A 21,890-nucleotide genomic window follows, 5' to 3' on the forward strand; every position below is an offset into this window, starting at 1 on the left:
GCATTTAAGCGCATTAGGTCGAAATTATCGCAGATGGCAAAGCGTTTGCATTACCATGGAAATTCCCCTCAGCCTTCACTTTCTAGTTTTCGCCTTGTTCAACAATTGTGACATTTTTGCCCAGTAAATTGCGTTAGTTGTCCGCTATTTGAACTGAAGCTTTCTCGATTTTAAATTGACATTTTCAAGCTGCGCTTAAACTACAATTTATTGCCATTTACGCTCAGCTTGAGTTAAAAGAATAATTTTGTTTTCATAGTTTTTATTACGCATTTATTTTTCATACATTCTTTTTATATGCATATTTTAACATTACCAAAAAAAAAAGTTTTTCCTCCTTTGTGTTATTATTTGGTTTCAATCAAATGTTTGTTTACTTTTCTTCTCTCTTTTTCTCATTTTTTTTAAATACTTTATTTTCTTCTTGCATTTTTTGTGTCATGCAATTTGGATTCAAAGGATTTGGTTTTTTTTGTTTAGTTTTAAAACTGTATTTTATTCTTTGTTGTTATGGAAAGTTTTTTTCATTTAAAATGTACACCAAAAAAGATCAGCTATGCATTACAACTAGAATATATATATTCGTAATTATCAATTTGCAATATTTTCATTTACTTTTCTTTTAACATCTTATTTGGTTTTACAATATACTCGTTAATTTTTTTTGGGGTTTGCTCTTTGCTCTTAGCTCGTTTCTCTTTATTTTCAGTTTTAGCGATTTCGAATTCGATTTGAAATTCTAGCTCGGTCTGCTTCTGGGTTTTGATGAGAGAAGTGAGCAAACATTTACATTGATACATTCATAATATGTACTTGAATTCATATTCATTCATTACTTCAATTCGTTTGATAAAAGACTACATCATTTTGAAAACATTTTCTTTGTGGGATGTTTTTGCTTCTCGTTCTTTTGATAACAGTATTCTGTTTCTTTTTTTTTTTTTTTGATATATTGTGTACAGTATATTGTATTCTTTAAAAGAGAGAGAGAAAGAGTGAGAGCACACCTTCTTCTTCCTTCTTCGCAACATCTCATCTAGTTTATCTAATTTTTACTAGTCCATTCAGCACAGACACTTTACCGCTCTGTCCTCTGTAATTTGTTTACGTAAGTCACACTGAAATTGTTTTAAATACATTTAATTTACTTAGTCTAATGCTATGACATGTATTTTCTCCCATCTACTCATAGTTTTATTTTGTTTAGTAATTCATAAAACAAAAAATATACATTTATTATAATCTTTATTTTTTAGTTTTGTTTTTTTTTAATTTTTTACAGTAAATTTGGTACCATGTTCGTTTCAAGTTTCTGCCTTGCAACATTAACAATTAAAAAAAAAAACAGTACTTAAAATAACACCTAATAGAAAATTCTCTAAAACGAGATTTTTTTGTTCACATTTAGTTCTTTTATTGGCTTTTGTTAAATACTCGTATTTTCTACTACTGACCAAGAGGTTTAGTTTCGTTATATTCTTATCATCTTCATTTTTATTTATTTTATGGTTTTTTTGGTAAAATTTGATTTTAACAGTTTTATAAAATTTAGTTTAAAAAAAAAACCAACGTGAACAAGTATAAACTATATACAATTATGTATAACACTCTTTCGTTTTTATTGGATTCTTTTGATTTAGGCTTAGGCCCAGAAATTTTTTGAACGGAAATTTGACTCGTAATACTTATTTATTCCGTTTTGCAAATTTTGACACTTTTCTAATTACTAGACTACGATTCCTTATGCGAAGTAATTACAGTACTCCAAGCTGCAGCAAATCTTCAATCTCTTTGAAACACAGCAGATTTTGGAAAAAATTTCTTAATGTTCGGTTTATTGTTCGGTTTATCCATTTGCTGAAAAGATGATGTTATGGATGTATGTACACAATCCCACAGTGATTGGATTGAAGGAATAGCAGCAGTAAAAAACGTGCTGCTTAGTCAAAACTCTTCACATTCCAACTGCCTCAGACCGCAATCAAGCTAATTGAATACCCTTTGTAAAGATTAAAGATTTCTAGTGTTTTTCGTTTTGTTTTTTTTTGTTTTGATTATTTGAGAACGCAGTTTTTATTTTTTCTTTGGGTGGGTCAAAGTGTGTTCAATGTGGGTGAATATCGGTTTTGATTCGATTTGATTTGATTTTTATTTGATTTGCTTGGCATTGAGTGGGTCTTTCTTTCTTTTATTTTGAACAGTTGGCATATTGTCGTGCTTTTCTTCGGTTTTGTTTTCATTTGTATAGGGTAAAGTATCTGTTGTATACTCTATAATAGTTTCACATTGTTATTGTATTATCTCATTTCGTTTTTTTTAGTTAGTTAAATAACAAGAAACCAATATATTTCGAAGGAGCAAAGTTAGTTTAGTATAGATTTATCTAGTTAGTTAGTAATAATGAATGAAGTTAGAGTTTTAAATTGTCGAGGCTAAGTTGTTAAATATATACGATAGATATAGTTAAAGATTTAGTAGTTAGTGTTGCTTAAGGGTTTAAATTCTCATAATTATCCGTATTCGTACTCAGTGTCAACATTTATCTAAAAATAATGCAATATTCTGTAACTATTGTTAATCGTGTTTTTTTTTCTTCTCCAATTTCATTTTAATTTTAACTTTTAACTTGAATTTCATATTGGTTTTTTTTCGCTTTAATTTATGCTTTGATTAAGATAACATTTATTGTTTAATTGGGGTTTTCTTTAGTTTTTTGTTTGACTTTTAAATTGGACACAGTTTTCTAGTGCGACAAATCGAGAAATTGAAATGTCTTTAGGTTCTTCTTGTTGTTGTTGCTGAAATGTTGGTTTGTGTGTATGTATTTTGTTTTTTGGTTTTAACTACCGCACTTGGTGCAGACATTGTATTTGTGTGTGTTTAGTTGTAAAATTGAAAGCTTTTTTAGGTGTTTCAGCTAAGGTACCAAATTGCTACAGGTTGTCTAAGTGGATTAGTTATAGTTTCTTTGCACTCGCTCTTGGTTCTTTTTCGTTTTCGTTTTCTAGTTCTTGTTCTTTGTCTCATTCTCATTCTCGCAGGCCAAGGCAGATTGGAGTTCTGTTGAGATTTGTGTTATTGGAAGACTACAGCTAATAATATATATATGTATATATATATAGATACACATATTCATGGTAGATTGAACGGATAATATCCAAAAAAAAAATAGTGTGTGATGGGGCACATGAATCAAATGTTTCCAATTCCGTTTAATTGAGTTCGGATATATATTTATCTCTTAGTGATTTGATTCGTTTTCGTTTCATATAGTTTTCTGTGTGTTGTGTTCTGTACTTTGACCATCAAAAATAAACGACTAACTATTTACATCAATTATCAATCTGGGCTTTTTTTTTAGCTATTGTTGACTTCGATTGTGGCGAACAATAGAATTTTGCCTAATACTCGTAGTTGTGTTGTGTTGTGTGTTGTGTGTATCTTAGGTCTATCTATAAAAATACAATACACCAATATTTTTTGATAAATATCGTATTTGAGTTTTTTTTTTTATACATACAATATGAATATATTCTTTGTTATTCATGAAAACTACTACATTTAAGATTTTTGCTTTGTTTTAGTTTGTGTTTTTCGTTTTTTTTTTTTGTATGGCTTTTGTGGTCCAATTTTAGATTCAAGCATTGCGCTTCCATTTGATTTGTTCTTTATTGTTAAACACACACACACACGCACACACAATTACATAAGTTAGGTATACGCTATGTATGTATATGTATATGAAGTATAGATTTTCGTCCAGTTAATCTCTTTCTCTTAATATGTATGTGATTTTTATTCTATTGAGATTACGGATTGAAACTTTGCATAGCATCAATGCAAAAAATAATAACAACAACAAAATATGAATACGTTGTCATCGTTATTCGATTCATTTTTGTTGGTATTAGCTGCTCTCATTAGATCCCTCAATTACATTAAGGTCTCGGTATAGATTTTTCGATCAGATTGAAGAAGTGACTTTAAAAGCACAATCAACCCAAAAAACTTGGGCAACAGTATTAACTATTTTGCATTCTCTTTTCATTTTCATTTATTGAACTTGCAATTTCTTCGTTTATAAGTTTAATTCTGTAACTGTAACTGTCACGAACTTTTGTCGAAATGGTAAATTCTGATATGTTTACCATCAGCACATTGATTTCAATTTGTTGTTCAGTTGTTGTTTATCATAATTCTATGTAAATTTGTTGTTGGCAGTTCCGGAACTTTAACAGCTGTTGGCAAAATAACTTGAAAGAGAGAAATGACACTCGACATTCGTCTTGCTTTTGCTTTTACTTTTACTTTTCTTATTAAGTTTTTCGTATGGTTTTGCATTTCGTATAAATATAGCATTTCTCTAATATTTTTGTTTTTTACAATTTACTATTATTACGTTTAATCAATTTATTTATTTTTTATTTAACATACGTTCTCTAGTCGGTAGTTCTTTCTATATATTTATTTATATTTGGAATAAAGCTTTCGTTACGCATGCAGTCATTGGGAAAATGCTGTTGCATACTTTTGTGGGCACGCCCCATCGAGCAATACAATCAATTAAAATCGCGCACACACACATTACATACTATACTTACACATGTGTACGAGTGTATTCGAGTGTATTCGAATACCGAACACGAACACGAACACGAACACGAATGCGAACATGAGCCCCCGAGCACGTTTGTCAATCTGGGGAATCTGGGCAATGGCAATGCAAATTGCATTTTCGGCAAATTGACGATAATTGCATATCGAGAACTTTATCGCTGGTTGTCTCCACAACGTGAGTGGCCAATAAATGCAGCAACAGTTTTGCTCTTCATAAATTATGCAGCCAATGTCTTTGACTCTCTCTTTCGAAGTGTGTGTGTTTGTGTGAATGTCAGCACTTTGTTCTAGTCACGCATTATCTACTCTACAGACATAGCACATATTTCTTGCACAGCATTTTTTTCTCATCACTTTTGCATCACTTTTCATTCTAACCTCAAAAGTAGTTTCAGTTGAGTTGCGATAACTTTTTCTCTGTCTCTAGATTTATCGAAAATAAAGCAACTTTTCAGAAAGATATTAAACACTGTACTAAGATATACAATATTGCATTGCTTTCATAATTTTTTTAATCACTTTTCATTTCAACCATAAAAGTAGTTTCTGTTGAATCTCGACAACTTTTTCATTATCGAAAACGATGCAAATTTTAGTTTAGATGATATATTATTTTTGAAAACGTCGACTATTGCTTAAACTAACGAAATTTGTTAGCTTCAATTTGTAAATTATTTATTTTTAAATGAAATATATATTAATAACATTTTGTGTGAACTCGGTAACTTATTCCATAGCTGTTTGTCAGTGCTGTCTATGATCGTAGTGTGCTGCTCACAAGTGTCAAACATAAACACATTCACACTCTTGTCGATAATTGCATATATTTATGGCCATTTCGCAGTTGTTTTAGCTTGACAATTCGCGCTCGGTTTCAATTTCACATATTCGCCTCTCACTTCGTCGTTCATAATTTATTTTGTTGCTATGCATATTTCTGTGTGTTGGTGTGTGTGTGTGTATGTGTGTATGAGATATTGTAGCAGGCAGCCGGCAGCAATGGCAACAAGAAGATGGAGAAAAAGATAGAAAGAGAAAGAAAGAAAAGGAAAGAAGAAGAAGAAGAAGAGAAGCACATATTTTAATTGGCGTACAAGAATTTCAATTCCATGCATGTTCTCAATGTGTCGCGCACTCAATTTCTGTGCGTGTGTGTGGTGTTATAATTTTCATTTGTGTGTGTTGGTGTGTGTTTGCTTATGGCAAAAGAAAACAACAACAAATCATATGTATTAAAAAATAGCACAGCACAAACAGATAGCAATAACAGTTAGTAAAAGGTAACGAGCAACTGCAAACACGTTTCGTTTCGTTTCGTTTCGTTTTCCGTTCGACCAAATTGCAGCCATATTGTAATTGTTTGTTTTAACAGCAATAGAACAAATAAAAACACATATAACAGACATACACATAGACATATAAATATATATATTTATACATATGTATATATGGATACATTTTTGCAACTCTTTTTTTTTCGTTCACGTTCGCTTTCGCTGCCAATTCATTTGCTTCGCATTTTCTAACACACACACACACGATGAGTATTAATTATTTACCATAATGCAAAGGTAATACGTTTGAAATGAATTTCTGGTGTTGAAAACAATATGTAAAAAGTAATAATAATGACAGCATCAAACTAAGCCCTTAAATATAATTTGAACATTTTATGCAAATATTTTCAATCCCTTAATGCCGTTTTTTTCTGCGTTGGTCCATTAAATTGATTAAACTTTAAACTCAAATTCAATTTCCATTCCCCCACGATGTACGATTTTAATTGAAATCATTTATGTTATTTTTTTTTGTTTTTGTTGTATTTAATTAGCAATTTAATGCAAATAATTCCGTAGTAAAAACCATTCACAAAAGCATCACGTATACGCAGAGTTACTCTACAGAGAAAGATTTTGTTTTTGTTATTTTACATAATTCAAGAAATCATAATTTTAAAAAAATTAAAAATTAAAATGCAATTTATAAAAAAAGAGTATATAAATTCTATTCCAAAGTTTTGATCGACTTAGACCCTAAAAGTATGCTACACTTTTTTATTGCTTGCTTCTGAGGGTCAGATCGATCATAACTAACAATAAGTCTCTCCTTGTTGAATTCTGATGGAATTATATGACACACACACACACTCACACACATACAGGCACACACAATCGCATTTGCATTTATTCGTATTGAGCAATTTATCGGAGCTTTTGTAACATATTAGATTAGTTTAGTTTAGTTTAATTGTATGCCTTTGATTTGCTAGTTGCATAGTTTTGGTTTCCTTTGTATTAATTAGATTTTTGTAGATTAAAGTAGTTCAATTTTCATCACAGCTAACGTCGATTTTTGTTTTTTTTTTTTGTTTTTGGGATTTCCCTTTTTACTATGACAATTTGATTTCGCCAAATTGAAAAAGCAATCAAAATTAAACACAAAATGCAAATTGGGTTTCAAATCATATTCGTTTTGTTCATATTTTGTTTTGTTGTTGTTGTTTATTTTGTTTTGTTTCTTTTTTGATTAAATATTGAATTATTTTTGTAGCTATTATGTTATACATACATTTAGGGGTTTCTAGTCAATACTAGTTAACACTATAACACATTTTACATTTGCAACATTCATATAATTTCACATAGAATCTTTAACTCTGCCCCACATCGAGAGAGAAAGCAAAATATCGAGAAAAAAATGTGGGAATATAACAAAAATAATTATAGATGCGAGTATATTGATTATAATACGGCAAATTACACTGAATGCATATCTTAAAAATAATAACAAAAAAAAAAAAACACTTTTCTTGTATATATTCTATGAGCCTACGTATCGCAATTTCAAACTCCAGCAGAAAGAGACAACAAGTATTTTGTGCTATTGATTTTGGCTGTTTTGCTTTTGGATTTCGGACATTTGGAGTGTGTGTATGTGTGTGTGTGTGCGTGGAACCCGTCGGTCGTCATGCAATTGCGAAACCCAAGGAAAGTCTCAGAGGTACTCACTGGACAACAGAGAGAAAGAGAGAGAGAGAGAGAGAGAGAGAGGGAGAGCGACAGCGAGTCTTCTACTAAGACAGCAAGTACGCAAAGCAATGGCGATAGGTGTGAGTACAATTTACAAGTGAAAAGCCCACTAACAGGAGACGCCCTGCTTGGCCACCGTGTACCAGGTGCTGACTGTCACCAGGGATGGCGAATCCGGTGTGCTTGGCAGCTCCCCCACTTGGCCGTTGCTCTCCAGGCCAGCCAAGGCCAGCGGCTGCAGTGGCGGAAGAGGTGGCTGTGGTGGTGGTGGCGGCGGCGGCGGTGGTGGAGGAGGTGGTGGTGGTGGCGGTGGCGGCGGCTGCGGCGTTGGCAGTGCAGCTTTGGCAGCTGATGGCGTCGTCCTCTGCTGGTGTTGATGTTGATTGTGATGGTGATGGTGATGTCGATGCTTGTGCTTGCTTTTGCTCTTCGCCGCCGGCTTCGGTGGCTGGACTTGAGCCTGAACTTGAGCTTGGCTCTGGCTCTGGCTGTGGCCGAGCTGCTGCGGATGGTGGAAATGCATCGGCTGCGGCGTGTGCAGATCTCTGCCCACCTGGGGACCCACTTGCGGACACCGGAAGCGTATCGCCTGCTCGTTAGCCACATTCAGCTCTGGCCAACGCGGCAGCTGTTGCTGTTGCTGTGGCTGTTGGTGATGCTGATGCTGATGCTGATGATGATGACGCTGCTTGCTCTTGTTGCGCTTCTGTTGACTCCGTGACTTCGAGTGGCTTTTGCGCAGTCGCAGCGACGATGTCGGCAATTGACGCGATTGCAGCTCGGACTGCGGTCGTTGACAGTGCCTGCAAATGGATCGACTCCTTGTCTGCGATCTGCCGTTGCCGCTCATCAAACGTCTCTGCTCCTCTTCCTCCTCCTCTTCTTCTTCATCATCATCATCATCATCATCATCATCATCTTCTTCCTCATCATCGTATTCATCGTCATCGTCATCATCGTGAGCGTAGTTCACTTTCGGATGTCGCTGTCTTTCTCTTTTTGACCTGTATTTAATGTTGCAGCTGCAGTTGTTGTTGTTGTTGTTGTTGCTTGTGCAATTTGTTATTGTTGTCGTAGTGGTTGCTGTTGTTGTTGTGGTTGTTGTTGCCGTGCTCGCGTCATCCATATCGATGACATGACAACACTTGGCTGCCCCTTGATGTCTTGTGCTATGTTTTTGCTGTTGCTGTTGCTGTTTCATCTTGTTGTTTGACTTACGTTTCTCCGGCTCCATTTGCTGCTGATGATGTTTGTGCTGTTTCTGTTGCTGTTCTTGCTGCTGCTGGCTGCGACTGCGTCGTCGTCGCCGCACCGTGTACTCATCACCCTTGTCAGTCGGATATGGTCAGAATGCTGTGTCGAAGACAGACATCGACCTGGATATGGCATCATCGTTGCGGCACGCCTCCAAGAACTCCTCCAACGTCACGACGCCATCGCGATTAATGTCCATTTTCTGTTGACACATAAATCATATATTCACACATTAATCAATTGTCTAGTTCGAGATATAGTTGGATAAAATATTCGGATAATTGAATATATAGATATATAGTATTTTCAATTTTTCATATTTATGTATTGTTCTTATTTCTATATTCATTTGTTTGGATTTTTAGAAATATTTGCCAAAACAAATGTATTTATTCTTCCACAATGAATGAATTTGAAAGCTACAGTCGATTGTGTGTGTGCTCGATTGTGAGATATCCGCTATCTATTTTGAATAAAAGCAAAAACTGTCAGGCATTATTGTCAAAAGTATCTAGTATATACCCCGAAAGAAAAATAATAAAAATAATATATTAATATGTTACTACATTAATTCGGACATTATTATGAAAATATATAATTCAGACATTATTGTAAAAATATACCAAATCCATGAACCGAAAAATACTCAAAAATACCAAGAGTTATTTTTAATATATGGATATACTTTCACACCCATTCGGGTATTATTGTTAAATAATACCAAATAATACTAAATTATACTATTATGATAATAATTGTTAAAATATATTTGGTCAATATACCGAAAAAAATACTCAAACATAACAAATGCTTTATTTAATATATCGATATGGTACTACATTAATTCGGACAGTATTCTGAAAACATACTAAATCATTATACCGAAAAAAATTCTCAAATATACCAAATACTATATTTCATATATCGATATACTACACCTTTTCGGCTATTATTAATAAATATTATCAAAATTAAAAAATATGCCAATAATAATAAGTATTAAGGTTAATATATCAATTACCACTACAGTAATTTGGGTATTATTCTTAAATAATACCAAAAGATTTTAAAATATACTGATATGCGAGTAAATAGATAACCAGACAGACAGAAGAACATGTCTATATTGTCTCTGCTGTTGAATAGTAAATATACTTGATGGGTTAGGAGATGCTCCTTTCTGCCTGTTGTATGTTACACATATTCAGTAAGCTTAATACCCGTTTACGAATGAGTGGCGAATAAAAACAAACTCTCCTTCTCCTCGCAATGTGAATTTCATCTTAAATGCAAACAGTTTCCTTTGGTTATTGAGCATAATTTTAATTATTTTTGTTCATATTCGTTACTTATTATTACAACATTAAATTTGATTATCCTTTAGTAGTATCCTAGTTTTGACTGAATTTTAAGAAGTCCAGTTCGTCAATTATTTAAAACGAATATTTTTTTTATAGAAATGTCTAGCAATCATTGCAAGCTAACTTCAAACCTCTTTGCAAAAGTAAAACTTTCTTCGTTGCAACGAATTCTTCTGCGCATTTATTTAAATATTTACAAACTGAAGCCAAAGAAAGGAAATTTAAAGTAAGGGCTGATTTAAGCACAAGCACAAGCACAAGCATGACCGGAACAATGGAACAATGTAGAAGAAGGAGGTTGCTGCCTCACACGTTGAGTTGGGCAAGTGGAGAGAGAGAGAGAGAGAGATAGAGGACATTCAACAGGACGACAGCGGACATCGGACAGCGGACAACGGACAAGGGACAACCGCTAATGACAATGCGTGACTGGCAAGCCAAAAGGAGCCCAAGTCCAGCAAGTCGACAATCTGGACAGCTGGAATGGCTCCGACCACATGATGGCAATGCCCATAGTCATAGCCATAGTCATAGTCATAGTTACAGTGCCATTTCCACAACGACATTTGCACTGTGTAGATGTGTGTGTGTGTGTGTGTGTGTGTGTGTCTGGGCAAATGGCCAACAAATGAAATACATAATTTGATTTGCATAATACAGAGTAAATAAGCCGTCGTTTGAGGCGAGCGCAAATTGATATTGCATAATTAACATAAGTAATGCGCATTGTTTCTTCCAGCTGGACTGAGCTGAGCTGGGTTGAGCTTGGCTGACCAAAGGACTGGAGGGAAGGAAGAGGAGTACCCACCTGAAAGATTTGCTCCACTTTGCCTTTGATCTTCTCCTCCTCGGGACACTCGTCGGGCAGGCGGCCCATCAGCTCGTATATAGCAGTCACAATGTCAGTCATTTCTTCCCTCGTAATGAAGCCGTCGCCATTGATGTCGTACAACGAGAAGGTCCAGCGCAGTTTCTCCTCGACGGATCCGCGCGACAGTATCGAGAGTCCTTGAACAAAGTCCTGTGGCGAATGAAAAATAAGCCCAGATAAATACAACATTACAACAAAAAGATACACACAAAAAAATAGCAGATACATTTAAAGATAGCAGAGGTAGAGGTAGAGGTAGAGGTAGAGACTCGACTCGCCTCGCCTCGCACTTGGCGTCGTAGTCGTATACGTATACGTAATATGAATGCGAGAACACAACAAATGCGACAGCAGAGCCAAAAGAAATTGAAAATATGTTTTAAGAAATTGCTCGTAAACCGCAGCTCATGGGCACGTACAAGGCCTTCTCCTCTCAGCTTCTTTCCCCATCTGAATGCTATTCTGCTTCCTCCCCATTCGCCTTCTCTGCTTCCTCTGCTCAGTTGTGTGGCATTGCTTGCTGCTGCTGAAGTGGACATTTATTTCAGTTCTTTGTATGACAAATGTGCCTAGATAAGAACTGGAAGTTTTTCAAAAACTTCTTCGCACAACGTTTCTAACAAGAAGGTGACCATTACATCGCCATCGCCATCGCCATCGCTATTGCGCGTCTAGAGAGCTTTGTGAGAGCTGTGAGGCAGAGAGAAAAACTGGAAACGCAGCTGGGAAGCAAAACTTCAGCATGCTTTACATACATTGAGTGCTGTTGCTGTGCGCTTTTCTTTTGACCATTTGAACATTTGCACAGGCCACTTGGCTAATTTATCAATGCAATGAGAGCAGTGAGCAGTGAGCAGAGTGCAGCTTCAGATTCAGCGTCAGCTTCAGTTATTACCGCACGTGATGGGGGCAAAGCTGAAAAAGAGCGTTGCCTACTTTCGGGCGTTGCAGTTTGGACGCTGACAAATGCGAAGCAGTCAAAGGCATGAATGGAGCAAGTTGAATCCTCTTAGCTCTCCTAATAAATGAGCACTGGCTGCTGGCTGCCAGCTCACTCTGGGCGTAACCATATTTCTATGCTCGCTTTATACTTAAACGTGCCCCAAGCTGCAGAGTCGATTCACTCCGAATGCCAGATGCGCTGCAGCGAGCAGCAAAAATGCTTGCAAAAATACAAAATATCAAAATAGCATTTGCTCCTCTATTCTCATTATTTTAAAAAATATAAATAATAAATTCATCTATAAAAAAAAAATGAAATAACTAAACATTTAGCTTTAATACTTTGAAGCCGTTTTTAGGCAAAAATGATTATATGAAATTAAATATTAAATTGTTATGAATGAAATGCATTAATTACCTCAACATTTAACTTTAATACTTTGAATACGTATTCTGGCAAAAGCGTTTTTATGAAGTAAAATATGCTTATTTAATTGAAACATAAATTTCATAAATTTAGCAACAGTTTTTATATGAAATAAATTTTATTTCTTTAATTAAAATATACATTTAATAATTATACTTCTACAAAATATGTATAAAACAATAACTTTATTTTATATAAAAATAAAAGTATATTCAGTCTAGTATAAATATACTAGTATGCAAATAGTAAATATGCAATTATTTTTATATATAATATAATTAGTATTCTTACACATTTAGTGTATTAATTTTCAACTAAAGAGGTTATTACATTTAAAAACACTAAATATACTCATGTTTTTATACTATTCATTATATGTATATAGTATATTTAGTATTTTATACATATTAAATATATTTATTTTCATATATAAAGATATAGAGTATAAACAGTAGTAAAATATACATATTTAGTATATTCTTTTTAATAACAGTAAATGCTGACAAATCTTAAATCACGAATACGAAGGACGATGTTTCACGTTTATTTAATCAGTTATTTTAGAAATTATGTTGCTTTTTTATTTTCAATGCCATCAATTATAAAAAAACATAATATTTTCACATATTTCAACATCACGAATGATTATCGAAGATGTTTTTTTTTAGTTAGTATTGAAAATTATTTATTATTTTGATAAAATGCAGAAGCGTGAATTCTTATAGATGAAAAGAGTAATCCGCAATAATCCTCAACTAGTGCAAGCATTTGTAATGGCAACTTTCATGTATGTTGAATTTCATTTCTGCTTCGCTACTTAAAGCATTCAATCTTTATCACGCCAAGCAGCAAGAAGCAAATAAATGAATAACATATTTGCAGCGCAAAGTCAACAGAATATTATTTCACATTACTGGAAATTTAATTGGCAACCATCCAATATTGTCTTTAATTTTGCACATTATTGTCGAACACCTTAAATGCTGCAATTAGCGGGTCAACGTGAATACAATTACAATTTCGCTTTATGCTAAATTCTCTATTTCCGGCTGAGTCTTTATGCTATTAATGCCGATTATGGGAGTGATAAATTAAAATTGTAAATTAATTGCTGCCGATGTATGTAGTTACAACTTTAAAGCAATTGAAATCGAAATATGTATTTTATATGCAACGCTTTTGAAGGTGCGTTTTCAATTGGATGTGAAACTCTTTACTCTTAATCATTGGCGTGTTGTTTGCAACATTTATCTTGGCAGTCGAATCGAATAACGTTGCCCCCACGCCCCATGTTTAGTCTGTAATATGTTGTTATTGCTGTTTGCTGTTCTCCCTCTCTCTCTCTTGTTGTTGTTATTTTACGTTGGCAATTTAATAAAAGCAACTGTCGTGCAAATCGTGCATAAAACACCTCGGCAACAATATGTGAGCTTAATTGAAAAGCGGAAGTCTACTTAGTCAGCCATCACTTGCTGTGTGGAGCAGAGACTACACTTGTGCACACACACACGCAGACACACACATACACTACGTACATGCTTTATATCGAGAACGTGCCTTGTAGTCATTACAATTTTAGGTCATTATTCACAAACGAAAATGGCGACCAGGCAAAAGGCAGCGCCAGGCAAAAGGCAAAAGCTCGCGATGGGCTTCGTTCCATTGTCAGATAACGCGCGACTGTCTCAGTAGCTGAAAGTGTATATGTGTGTGTGTGTGTGTAGGGAGTGTGTCTCTGTCTGTGTAACTGCTGCAGTTGGACGACAAGACGCCTTTTGTTTGGCCTGTCTTTGCTTTATATCGCACTTGTGTCTTGACTTTGCCGCCCCGTCGAGTTGGCGTTAAAATCGCCATAATTCATCGTTTCAATGGCGTCGCCGCCAACACGTGCTCCCTGCCCTTAATCCCCGTCCCCGCTCCCACTCCCTTCCTCCTGGCCTGTCCTCTGGCATATTTTGCATATCCAATAGGCGTGGCTCTTGGGACCGGAAGTGAAGTTCATGTTCGGACGTTAGCACCCAAGACTCGACCCAGAACCAGAGTCAGAGACCAACAAAACTGCAAAATTATTTGCAATTTGCATGCGGAGTGCGCTCAGGCACGCCCCCTTTCCCATCCCCTTTGCGCCACCCTTTGCACAGACATCGCCACCATTTGCCACGATTTGCATGCGCATATTTATTTGATTTCCGCTCTGATCCCCCGCCCCCGCCATAGCTGCCGCTTTTCTAGTCCATTTCCAACTACTACTCCGCTTTGTTCATCTGCAATAGAAATGTTGACAATGACAGCAACAGCAACGGCAACAGCAACTGCGGCTGCAACAAGGATAGCGACATGAACTCGACACGCGACTGCAGATATGGCAGATATGTATATATAGACTGCTTACTTCCCAACCTTATACCCACTTGTGCTGCATTTTATTTCAATTTTGAGACATTTCACTTGATTTTTGGCTTTTGTTTCGCTCGCTTCTCATCCTCCTTCTCCTCTCCTAAACGAAACACAACTGTGTAGGCAGAGATAAAGGTGAAAATGCAAATGCAAATGCAGGTGCAAGTGGAAATAGAAGTAAAAGTGGAAATGGAAATGGAAGCGTAATTCAAACTGGAAGTGGTTACGCTTGTTTTCTGCTCCCTAGCTGCTGTTTTTCCTAAAAGGTTGTCCCAGCAACAATGCGTTTAAAATACCATTTTCGAAACACTTTTATTTAAGTAACACACAAAACAATTAATGCTATGAATTTATAAGAAATATAAAAATTAAAATTTTAAAATTAAGCGTTGCAGATATTTGTTGGGAAAAACAATAAATAAAACAAATTTTAAAAATTAATATGAATAAGCATAGTTTAAGGGATTTGATTTATTTTCGAAAATGAAGTTATTATAGAAATAGAGTCTGAGAGATCTAACTACTATATTAAGAATAAAGTAGTAAGTCTGAGAGATCTAACTACTTTATAAAGTATAAAGTAGTAAGATCTCTTAGACTTTACTTCTTAAATAACTTAATTTACTACAAGACTGACACACTCACGGTTGGCAATTTATATTTATACATACATATGTACATATATATATATGATTCTATTCCATACTATAACATATGTAGAATAATATAGAATAGTATTGTAATCCAATTATTGTCATTTCGAATGATTTTTAACTTTGAAATTGTAATTCCATTTTAAATAAATTTTGAATAGAGAATTGAATTGAGTTAAATATCACTTTGTAATATTTTAAATTCAGACATCTTAAGGATCTGCTTATGTTATTTTTTCAGACTACGCAGTCGAAATTGTAAAAGCTACGGCTCCGAAATTTTTACACCCAATTTCTACATATAATAAATTGCTCATCAAAGCTAGTATTAAAATTCTTCCCTTTATGCGAGAAGCGTCTTGTGATTTACGAACACCTGTTTCAGCCTTGTGGCCACTTCTTCTGTTAGACATAATCACACTGAGAAGGCTTCTCTTTATACTTATACAAGTAGCAACTCCTTCCACTAAACTAACTGCAGTTGTTTCTGTTTCGCTTACTCCTCCAAACATCCATATGCGTAATACTGTTGCTTTGATTTCTAACTGCAAGTTCAGTTATGCAAAACATCACAGCTCTCCTTAACATTTGCACCTTCGTATATTTCAGCAACGTCTTTTGTTATACGTTTGGCGAAGTAGCAACGGCTTCCGTTTAACATGTAGCGACTTAGACATAATCAACACTAGACAACATCCTCTAATGCATAACATTGGCTTCCCTTTATACTTATTCAAGTAGCAACTTCTTCCACTATACAGACTGCAATTGTTTCTGTTTCGCTTACTCTCACAATGCATGCATATGCGTAATATTGTTGCAATGATTTCTACAATCGCTTCGCTCGCTTTCTCGCTCTCGCTCAGACGCTTACATGCAGGGGAACGTTTAGTCACGAATATTAGACACGATCCGTGAACGTTTCGGCAAGCGATTATCGCGCACTCGCTTACTCTCGCCTATAGTTTGCAACTGTCAGCATAACTGCAACTTCGGTTATGCAAAACATTAAAGCTCTCTTTAACATTTGCACCTTCGTATATTTCAGCAACGTCTTCTGTTATACGTTTGGCGAAGTAGCAACGGCTTCCGTTTAACATGTAGCGACTTAAGACATAATCAACACTAAACAACTTCCTCTAATGCATAACATTGGCTTCCCTTTATACTTATTCAAGTAGCAACTTCTTCCACTACACAGACTGTAATTGTTTCTGTTTCGCTTACTCTCACAATGCATGCATATGCGTAATATTGTTGCTATGATTTCTACAATCGCTTCGCTCGCTTTCTCGCTCTCGCTCAGACGCTTACACGTAGCCCAACGTCCAGTCACGAACATTAGACACGATCAGCAAACGCTTCGGCAAGCAACTATCGTGCTCTCGCTTGCCCTCGGTTATTTATGACATCACAGCTAGCATCCCCTTCTTAATTTTTGTCTCCGTTTATTGCAGAAACGTCGTCTGGTATACGTCTAGCAAACTAGCAACGGCTTCCGTTTAACATGTAGCAACTTCTTCCGTTAGACTTACTAAGCAGAGCAAGCATTTTTGATGTTCCTCTCTGGTTTCACTTCTTGAATGAACGAATCTAGCAACTTTGTCCGTTTGACTAATATCAATTTCTTCTGTTAGACTTAATTGCAACTAACATTCTCTTCTGTTTAATGAGGAACGTCTGCGGCTTTATTTTTATCATTGAACTAGCAAATGTTTTTGTTTAAGCATTGCAACTTCTTCTGTTAGACAATCAAAATAATCATTTTAATGTGTATGATTTACGAACACCTGTTTCAGCTTAGTGGCGACTTCTTCTGTTAGACGTAATCAACACTAAGAAGGCTTCTCTTTATACTTATTCAAGTAGCAACTCCTTCCACTAAACTAACTGCAGTTGTTTGTGTTTCGCTTACTCTTACATTGCATATGCGTAAGTTGTTGCTTTGATTTCTACAACCGCTTCGCTCACTTTCTCTCTCGCTCAGACGCTTACACTTAGCCCGTAGCCCAACGTCTAGTCACGAACATTAAGCACAATCAGCGAACGTTTTGGCTAGCGATTATTGCACTGTCGCTTGCACTCGCCTACACCTTGTAACTTTCTCATCTTAACAGCAACTTTTCTTATTCATGACATCACAGCTAGCAGCGTCTTCTCTTTAACATTTGCGCCTTCGTATATTCCAGTAACGTCTTCTGTTTTATATTTAGCGAGGTAGCAACAGAATCCGTTTAACATGTAGCAACGTAGACATAATCAACACTAGTCAACATCCTCTAATGCATAACATTGGCTTCCCTTTATACTTTTCAAGTAGCAACTTCTTCCACTACACAGACTGCAATTGTTTCTGTTTCGCTTACTCTTACAATGCATGCATATGCGTAATGCTTTGATTTCTACAATCGCTTCGCTCGCTTTCTCGCTCTCGCTCAGACGCTTACATGCAGGGGAACGTTTAGTCACGAACATTAGACACGATCAGCGAACGCTTCGGCAAGCAACTATCGCGCTCTCGCTTGCCCTCGTTTATTCATGACATCACAGTTAGCATCCCCTTCTTCTTAATTTGTATGTCTCCGTGTATTGCAGAAACGTCGTCTGTTATACGTTTAGCGAAGTAGCAACGGGTTCCGTTTAACATGTAGCAACTTCTTCCGTTAGACTTACTAAGCAGAGCAAGCATTTTTGCTGTTCTTCTTTAGTTTCACTTCTTGAACGAACGATTGCAGCAACTTTGTCCGTTTAACTAATATCAATTTCTTCTGTTAGAGTTAATTACAACTAACATTCTCTTCTGTTTAATGAGGAACGTCTGCGGCTTTATTTTGATCATTGAACTAGCAAATGTTTTTGTTTAAGCATTGCAACTTCTAATGTTAGACAATTAAAATAACCATTTTTATGTGTATGTATGTATATGTCGGAAATATTTTGTGCAACAGTATTTATATTATATTTATTTTTATGTAAACTTGATAAATTAATTGCATTCAGTTGACTTTTGCGTCGTGCGAACTTAAAAAAAGAAAACACACACTTAAAGAAATATTGTATAAAACTATCTTTAGTTATTGAGATTGTTCCCAGATGAGCAAATAAAACAAAACATTTTGTTTTTATTTTATAGCTCTTGATTATCCCTTTAATAAGAGTTAAAAATGTTGTTGTTATTATTTTTCTACTTTAAGATGATTGCAAAAATGAACACAAAATGAACAAATTTGTATTTATTTTATATTGTAAAACAGAAAAAGTTAATAAAATCAATCTAGCTCTAAATATAGTGCTAATATAAAGCTATAAGAATAACCTGTACTTATTTTTAAAATTATTTCAGTTTGAGTTTTTTATTTACTGAAAATTGAGTCGCACGCAAAATGTTTCGCCATAGAATTTCTCAATAAAATCATAAAGACATAATACTATGGTGACTATAATTTTTTTGTGGCTGTAAAAATAAAATGAACCAAACTAATAAAAATATTGCTTGAAAAGTGCTATAATTCAAATTGTATAAGATTGTAATAATAAAGAAACAAAATTATGGGATTTATTGGGATTTTTCCATTGTTTTACTTAAAAAAATGAATGCAATATTGTAATTACTAGATAAAAATATACATACATATGTAAGTATGACAATGGAAAAATATGTAATAAAGCACAATCTTATACAATTTATTTTATACTATTTAAAATATAACATTATTTAAAACAACATCTAACAATGCAATTCATCCTCAAATTGCTTGAAATCAGTCAATTACTACCATCGCTGGTTAAGAAGTGCTTCATTTAAATATATGTAGAAGTAGAAACAGGTGCAGGATAAATTAAAGTCAATTACACAAAACGTTAATCGATACTTTGGATAGCCAAGTCACATTTCTAAGCTATTATAATGAGTAAAGTCATAATTTATGTATCAATCGAAAACCCCATGCGCTCTCTCTATATGTTTTAAGAAGTCAAATCTGCTTTAGTGTGTGGGTGTTTGTTTAATGTTTAAAACAAATCAGTTGCTGTCTCTGGCAGTTTCGAAAGTTGTCGCGATTGGAACTCGAACCCGAACGCAACACATCAGCCATCAATGACAAGCACTTTTCGAGCAAGAAACTTGACAACCAACTTTTTGCAGCGCATTAAAGTGTGAGCAAGAAAGAGAGAAAGAGAGTTGGAGGAGGGAAAAGGGGATGGAGTAAAGTGCAGAGTTTCAGAGAACTTGTATATAGTACTTAGTTGTACTATGTGCACCTCGAACTTTGCTTATTACAACTTGACTGTGGCCTGTGGCGTTTAATAGAGCGCTAAAACATCTAGCCAAAGGACTTTCATAGCTCTTGTCGACATGTCGTTGTCGTAGTTGTTGTTGTTGTTGTTGCTAGTAAACCGCAACTAAATGAGCTGGGACCTCGTTGTCGTTGTTGTGCTCTTTTTGGACGAGGGCAACCAGTCGGCTACGCAACCACTCAACGCCCTCTAGAGAGGATGACAAGGGAGGCAAGGGGCAGCCTGAGTCTGAGTCTGAGTCTGAGTCTGCGTTGGTTGTCGCGGAGTTTCAAAACGCAACTGTCAGCCATATTTTATGCTTAAAATGTCTAAAGTAATTTCATTGTGCTTAAGCGCTTTCTGCTGCTGCTGCTCCTGTTATCGGATGCTGTGTCTCACTTGGCTGACCACTGAGCCCACCCACAAAGCAGAGCAAAGCAAAGAACAGAGCGAGTCGCAAGTCGAAAGTAGAAAGTAGAAAGCAGCACTAAGCAAGTAACAACATTTTCCCTTGAGAGTACATAACTAAGTATATTAAATTGAATTATTTGCCAAGTGCTTAGGCGCATTAAAATGTTCGACAGTCTCTGTTCACATTTTGACTTTAAGACGGCCAACTCTTTAAACACACACAACCCAAACTCAGCTTCTTAACAATCGCTGAGTCGCGCAGCTGACGTTTTTTCCATTCCCATTCCCATTTCCTGCTTTAACGATTTCCATGTAAAACCAAAAGGCTTTCAACTCCCTCCACACTACGTAGTTCGTTTCTTTCTTTCATTCATTTTTTTTTTGCTCCTTGTTCTGTTTGTTTTTAGTGTTCGCTTTCGCCGTTGACTATGTCTGGCGCATTCCCTGGTCTTTTATTAGCTCCCAGCTATATTACAGTCTTTTTTGTTCCGAGCTTGCACTGACCCTGCTGCGGCGCCACTTGTTTAACGACTTCGTCGATGCTCAACTAAAGTTTAAAGTTTGACCCAAATTTGCCGACAAAACGGACAAAACAAGTTCGAGTTGGAGTTGGAGTTGGAGTATTTGCATTTGGTCGCTTAACGGATTTTGAAAAGACTTGTTAACGGCTCAAAGAATTGCAGCTGCTTATCAGCAAAAGAATCTTTTATTTGAAGCGAAATTCATATTTGTATTCATTTGTTCTTCACATGTGAATTTAAAATGCCATAAATGCATCACTTTTGGCATATTGAAACAGCTTCTGTTAAAATTCTTGTTTGTTATGAAGCATTAGCATCATTTCTCCATTGTTTTTAAGGAACTTAAAGTGAGCTGTCCATCAACAAAATTTACACCATCTGGCACATGGGGAAAACCCATCACATTTCGGAGAATATGCATAAATGCGTCTGGGAAATATTCATGCCTAAATTTCTGACAAAAGGGGGATTTTTATTGTGAATATTCGCATTATACTTGAATTAGTTGCCTCTCCAATTTTACCATGAAAATAGCAAAACTGAATTTATTATTTATTGTCAAAAGATTACCTTGAATTCATCGTATAAAGTTCTATTTATTCTCAGCCAATTTATATTTAAATTTGCTGAGGAATAGATTTTCAAATAAATAGCATAAAACTGATGTGCATTTTCATTACTTTTATTACGTTTGATAGCAATTCACAAACATACGCAAATAAAGTTTGAGAATTCAGTTTTACAATTCACAAATTTTAAGCATACGCAAATTAAGTTTTATAAAATAAAGAAGTAACTAAAACATTTGTTATACGAATTTAATGATAACAACACTTAAATATTAAGTATACGTGAATTTAAAGTCAATGTGAGGTAACTGATCTGAATTTTTATATGACTTTATTGGTCAAAAGTTCCGAGTATTAAATATTAATATTAAAGCAAATGTGTAACTGAAGATAGTTTTAAAAGTAATTCCAAAATTTGTTATGCAAATTCAATGAGAGCAAGTACTAAAATTAATTATATCACTTTAGTGATAGCTGAAGTGTTGAGTGAAACATTTGGTATAGAAATTTAATAAAAACAATAAACAAATATTAATGAGTAATAGTTAAAAGACTTAACTTAA

General features: G+C 35.1%; 1 protein-coding gene across 7 annotated transcripts in view; it reads right to left on the minus strand.

Annotated features, from left to right (window-relative positions):
• Nucleotides 1-1,509: 1,509 nt before the first annotated feature.
• LOC132795556 (class E basic helix-loop-helix protein 22) overlaps nucleotides 1,510-21,890 on the minus strand; it is a 113,948-nt gene continuing 93,567 nt past the window's right edge. For 3 of the 7 annotated variants that reach the window (XR_009633444.1, XR_009633443.1, XR_009633442.1), the window contains 3 exons: nucleotides 11,070-11,282; nucleotides 8,865-9,102; nucleotides 1,511-5,554 (listed from right to left, as the gene is read on the minus strand). Coding sequence is in view for 2 of the 7 variants with exons in the window: in XM_060806352.1 (XP_060662335.1) it covers nucleotides 7,756-8,964; nucleotides 9,013-9,102; nucleotides 11,070-11,282 (1,512 nt within the window). In the remaining 5 variants the exon portion in view is untranslated. Of the gene's footprint in view, nucleotides 5,555-6,966; nucleotides 9,103-11,069; nucleotides 11,283-21,890 lie in introns of those variants that run through there. The other 4 variants (XR_009633446.1, XR_009633445.1, XM_060806352.1 and 1 more) reach the window with 4 other exon arrangements.

Source organism: Drosophila nasuta, chromosome X (genome assembly GCF_023558535.2).
Source record: "Drosophila nasuta strain 15112-1781.00 chromosome X, ASM2355853v1, whole genome shotgun sequence".
Lineage (NCBI taxonomy): Eukaryota > Metazoa > Arthropoda > Insecta > Diptera > Drosophilidae > Drosophila > Drosophila nasuta.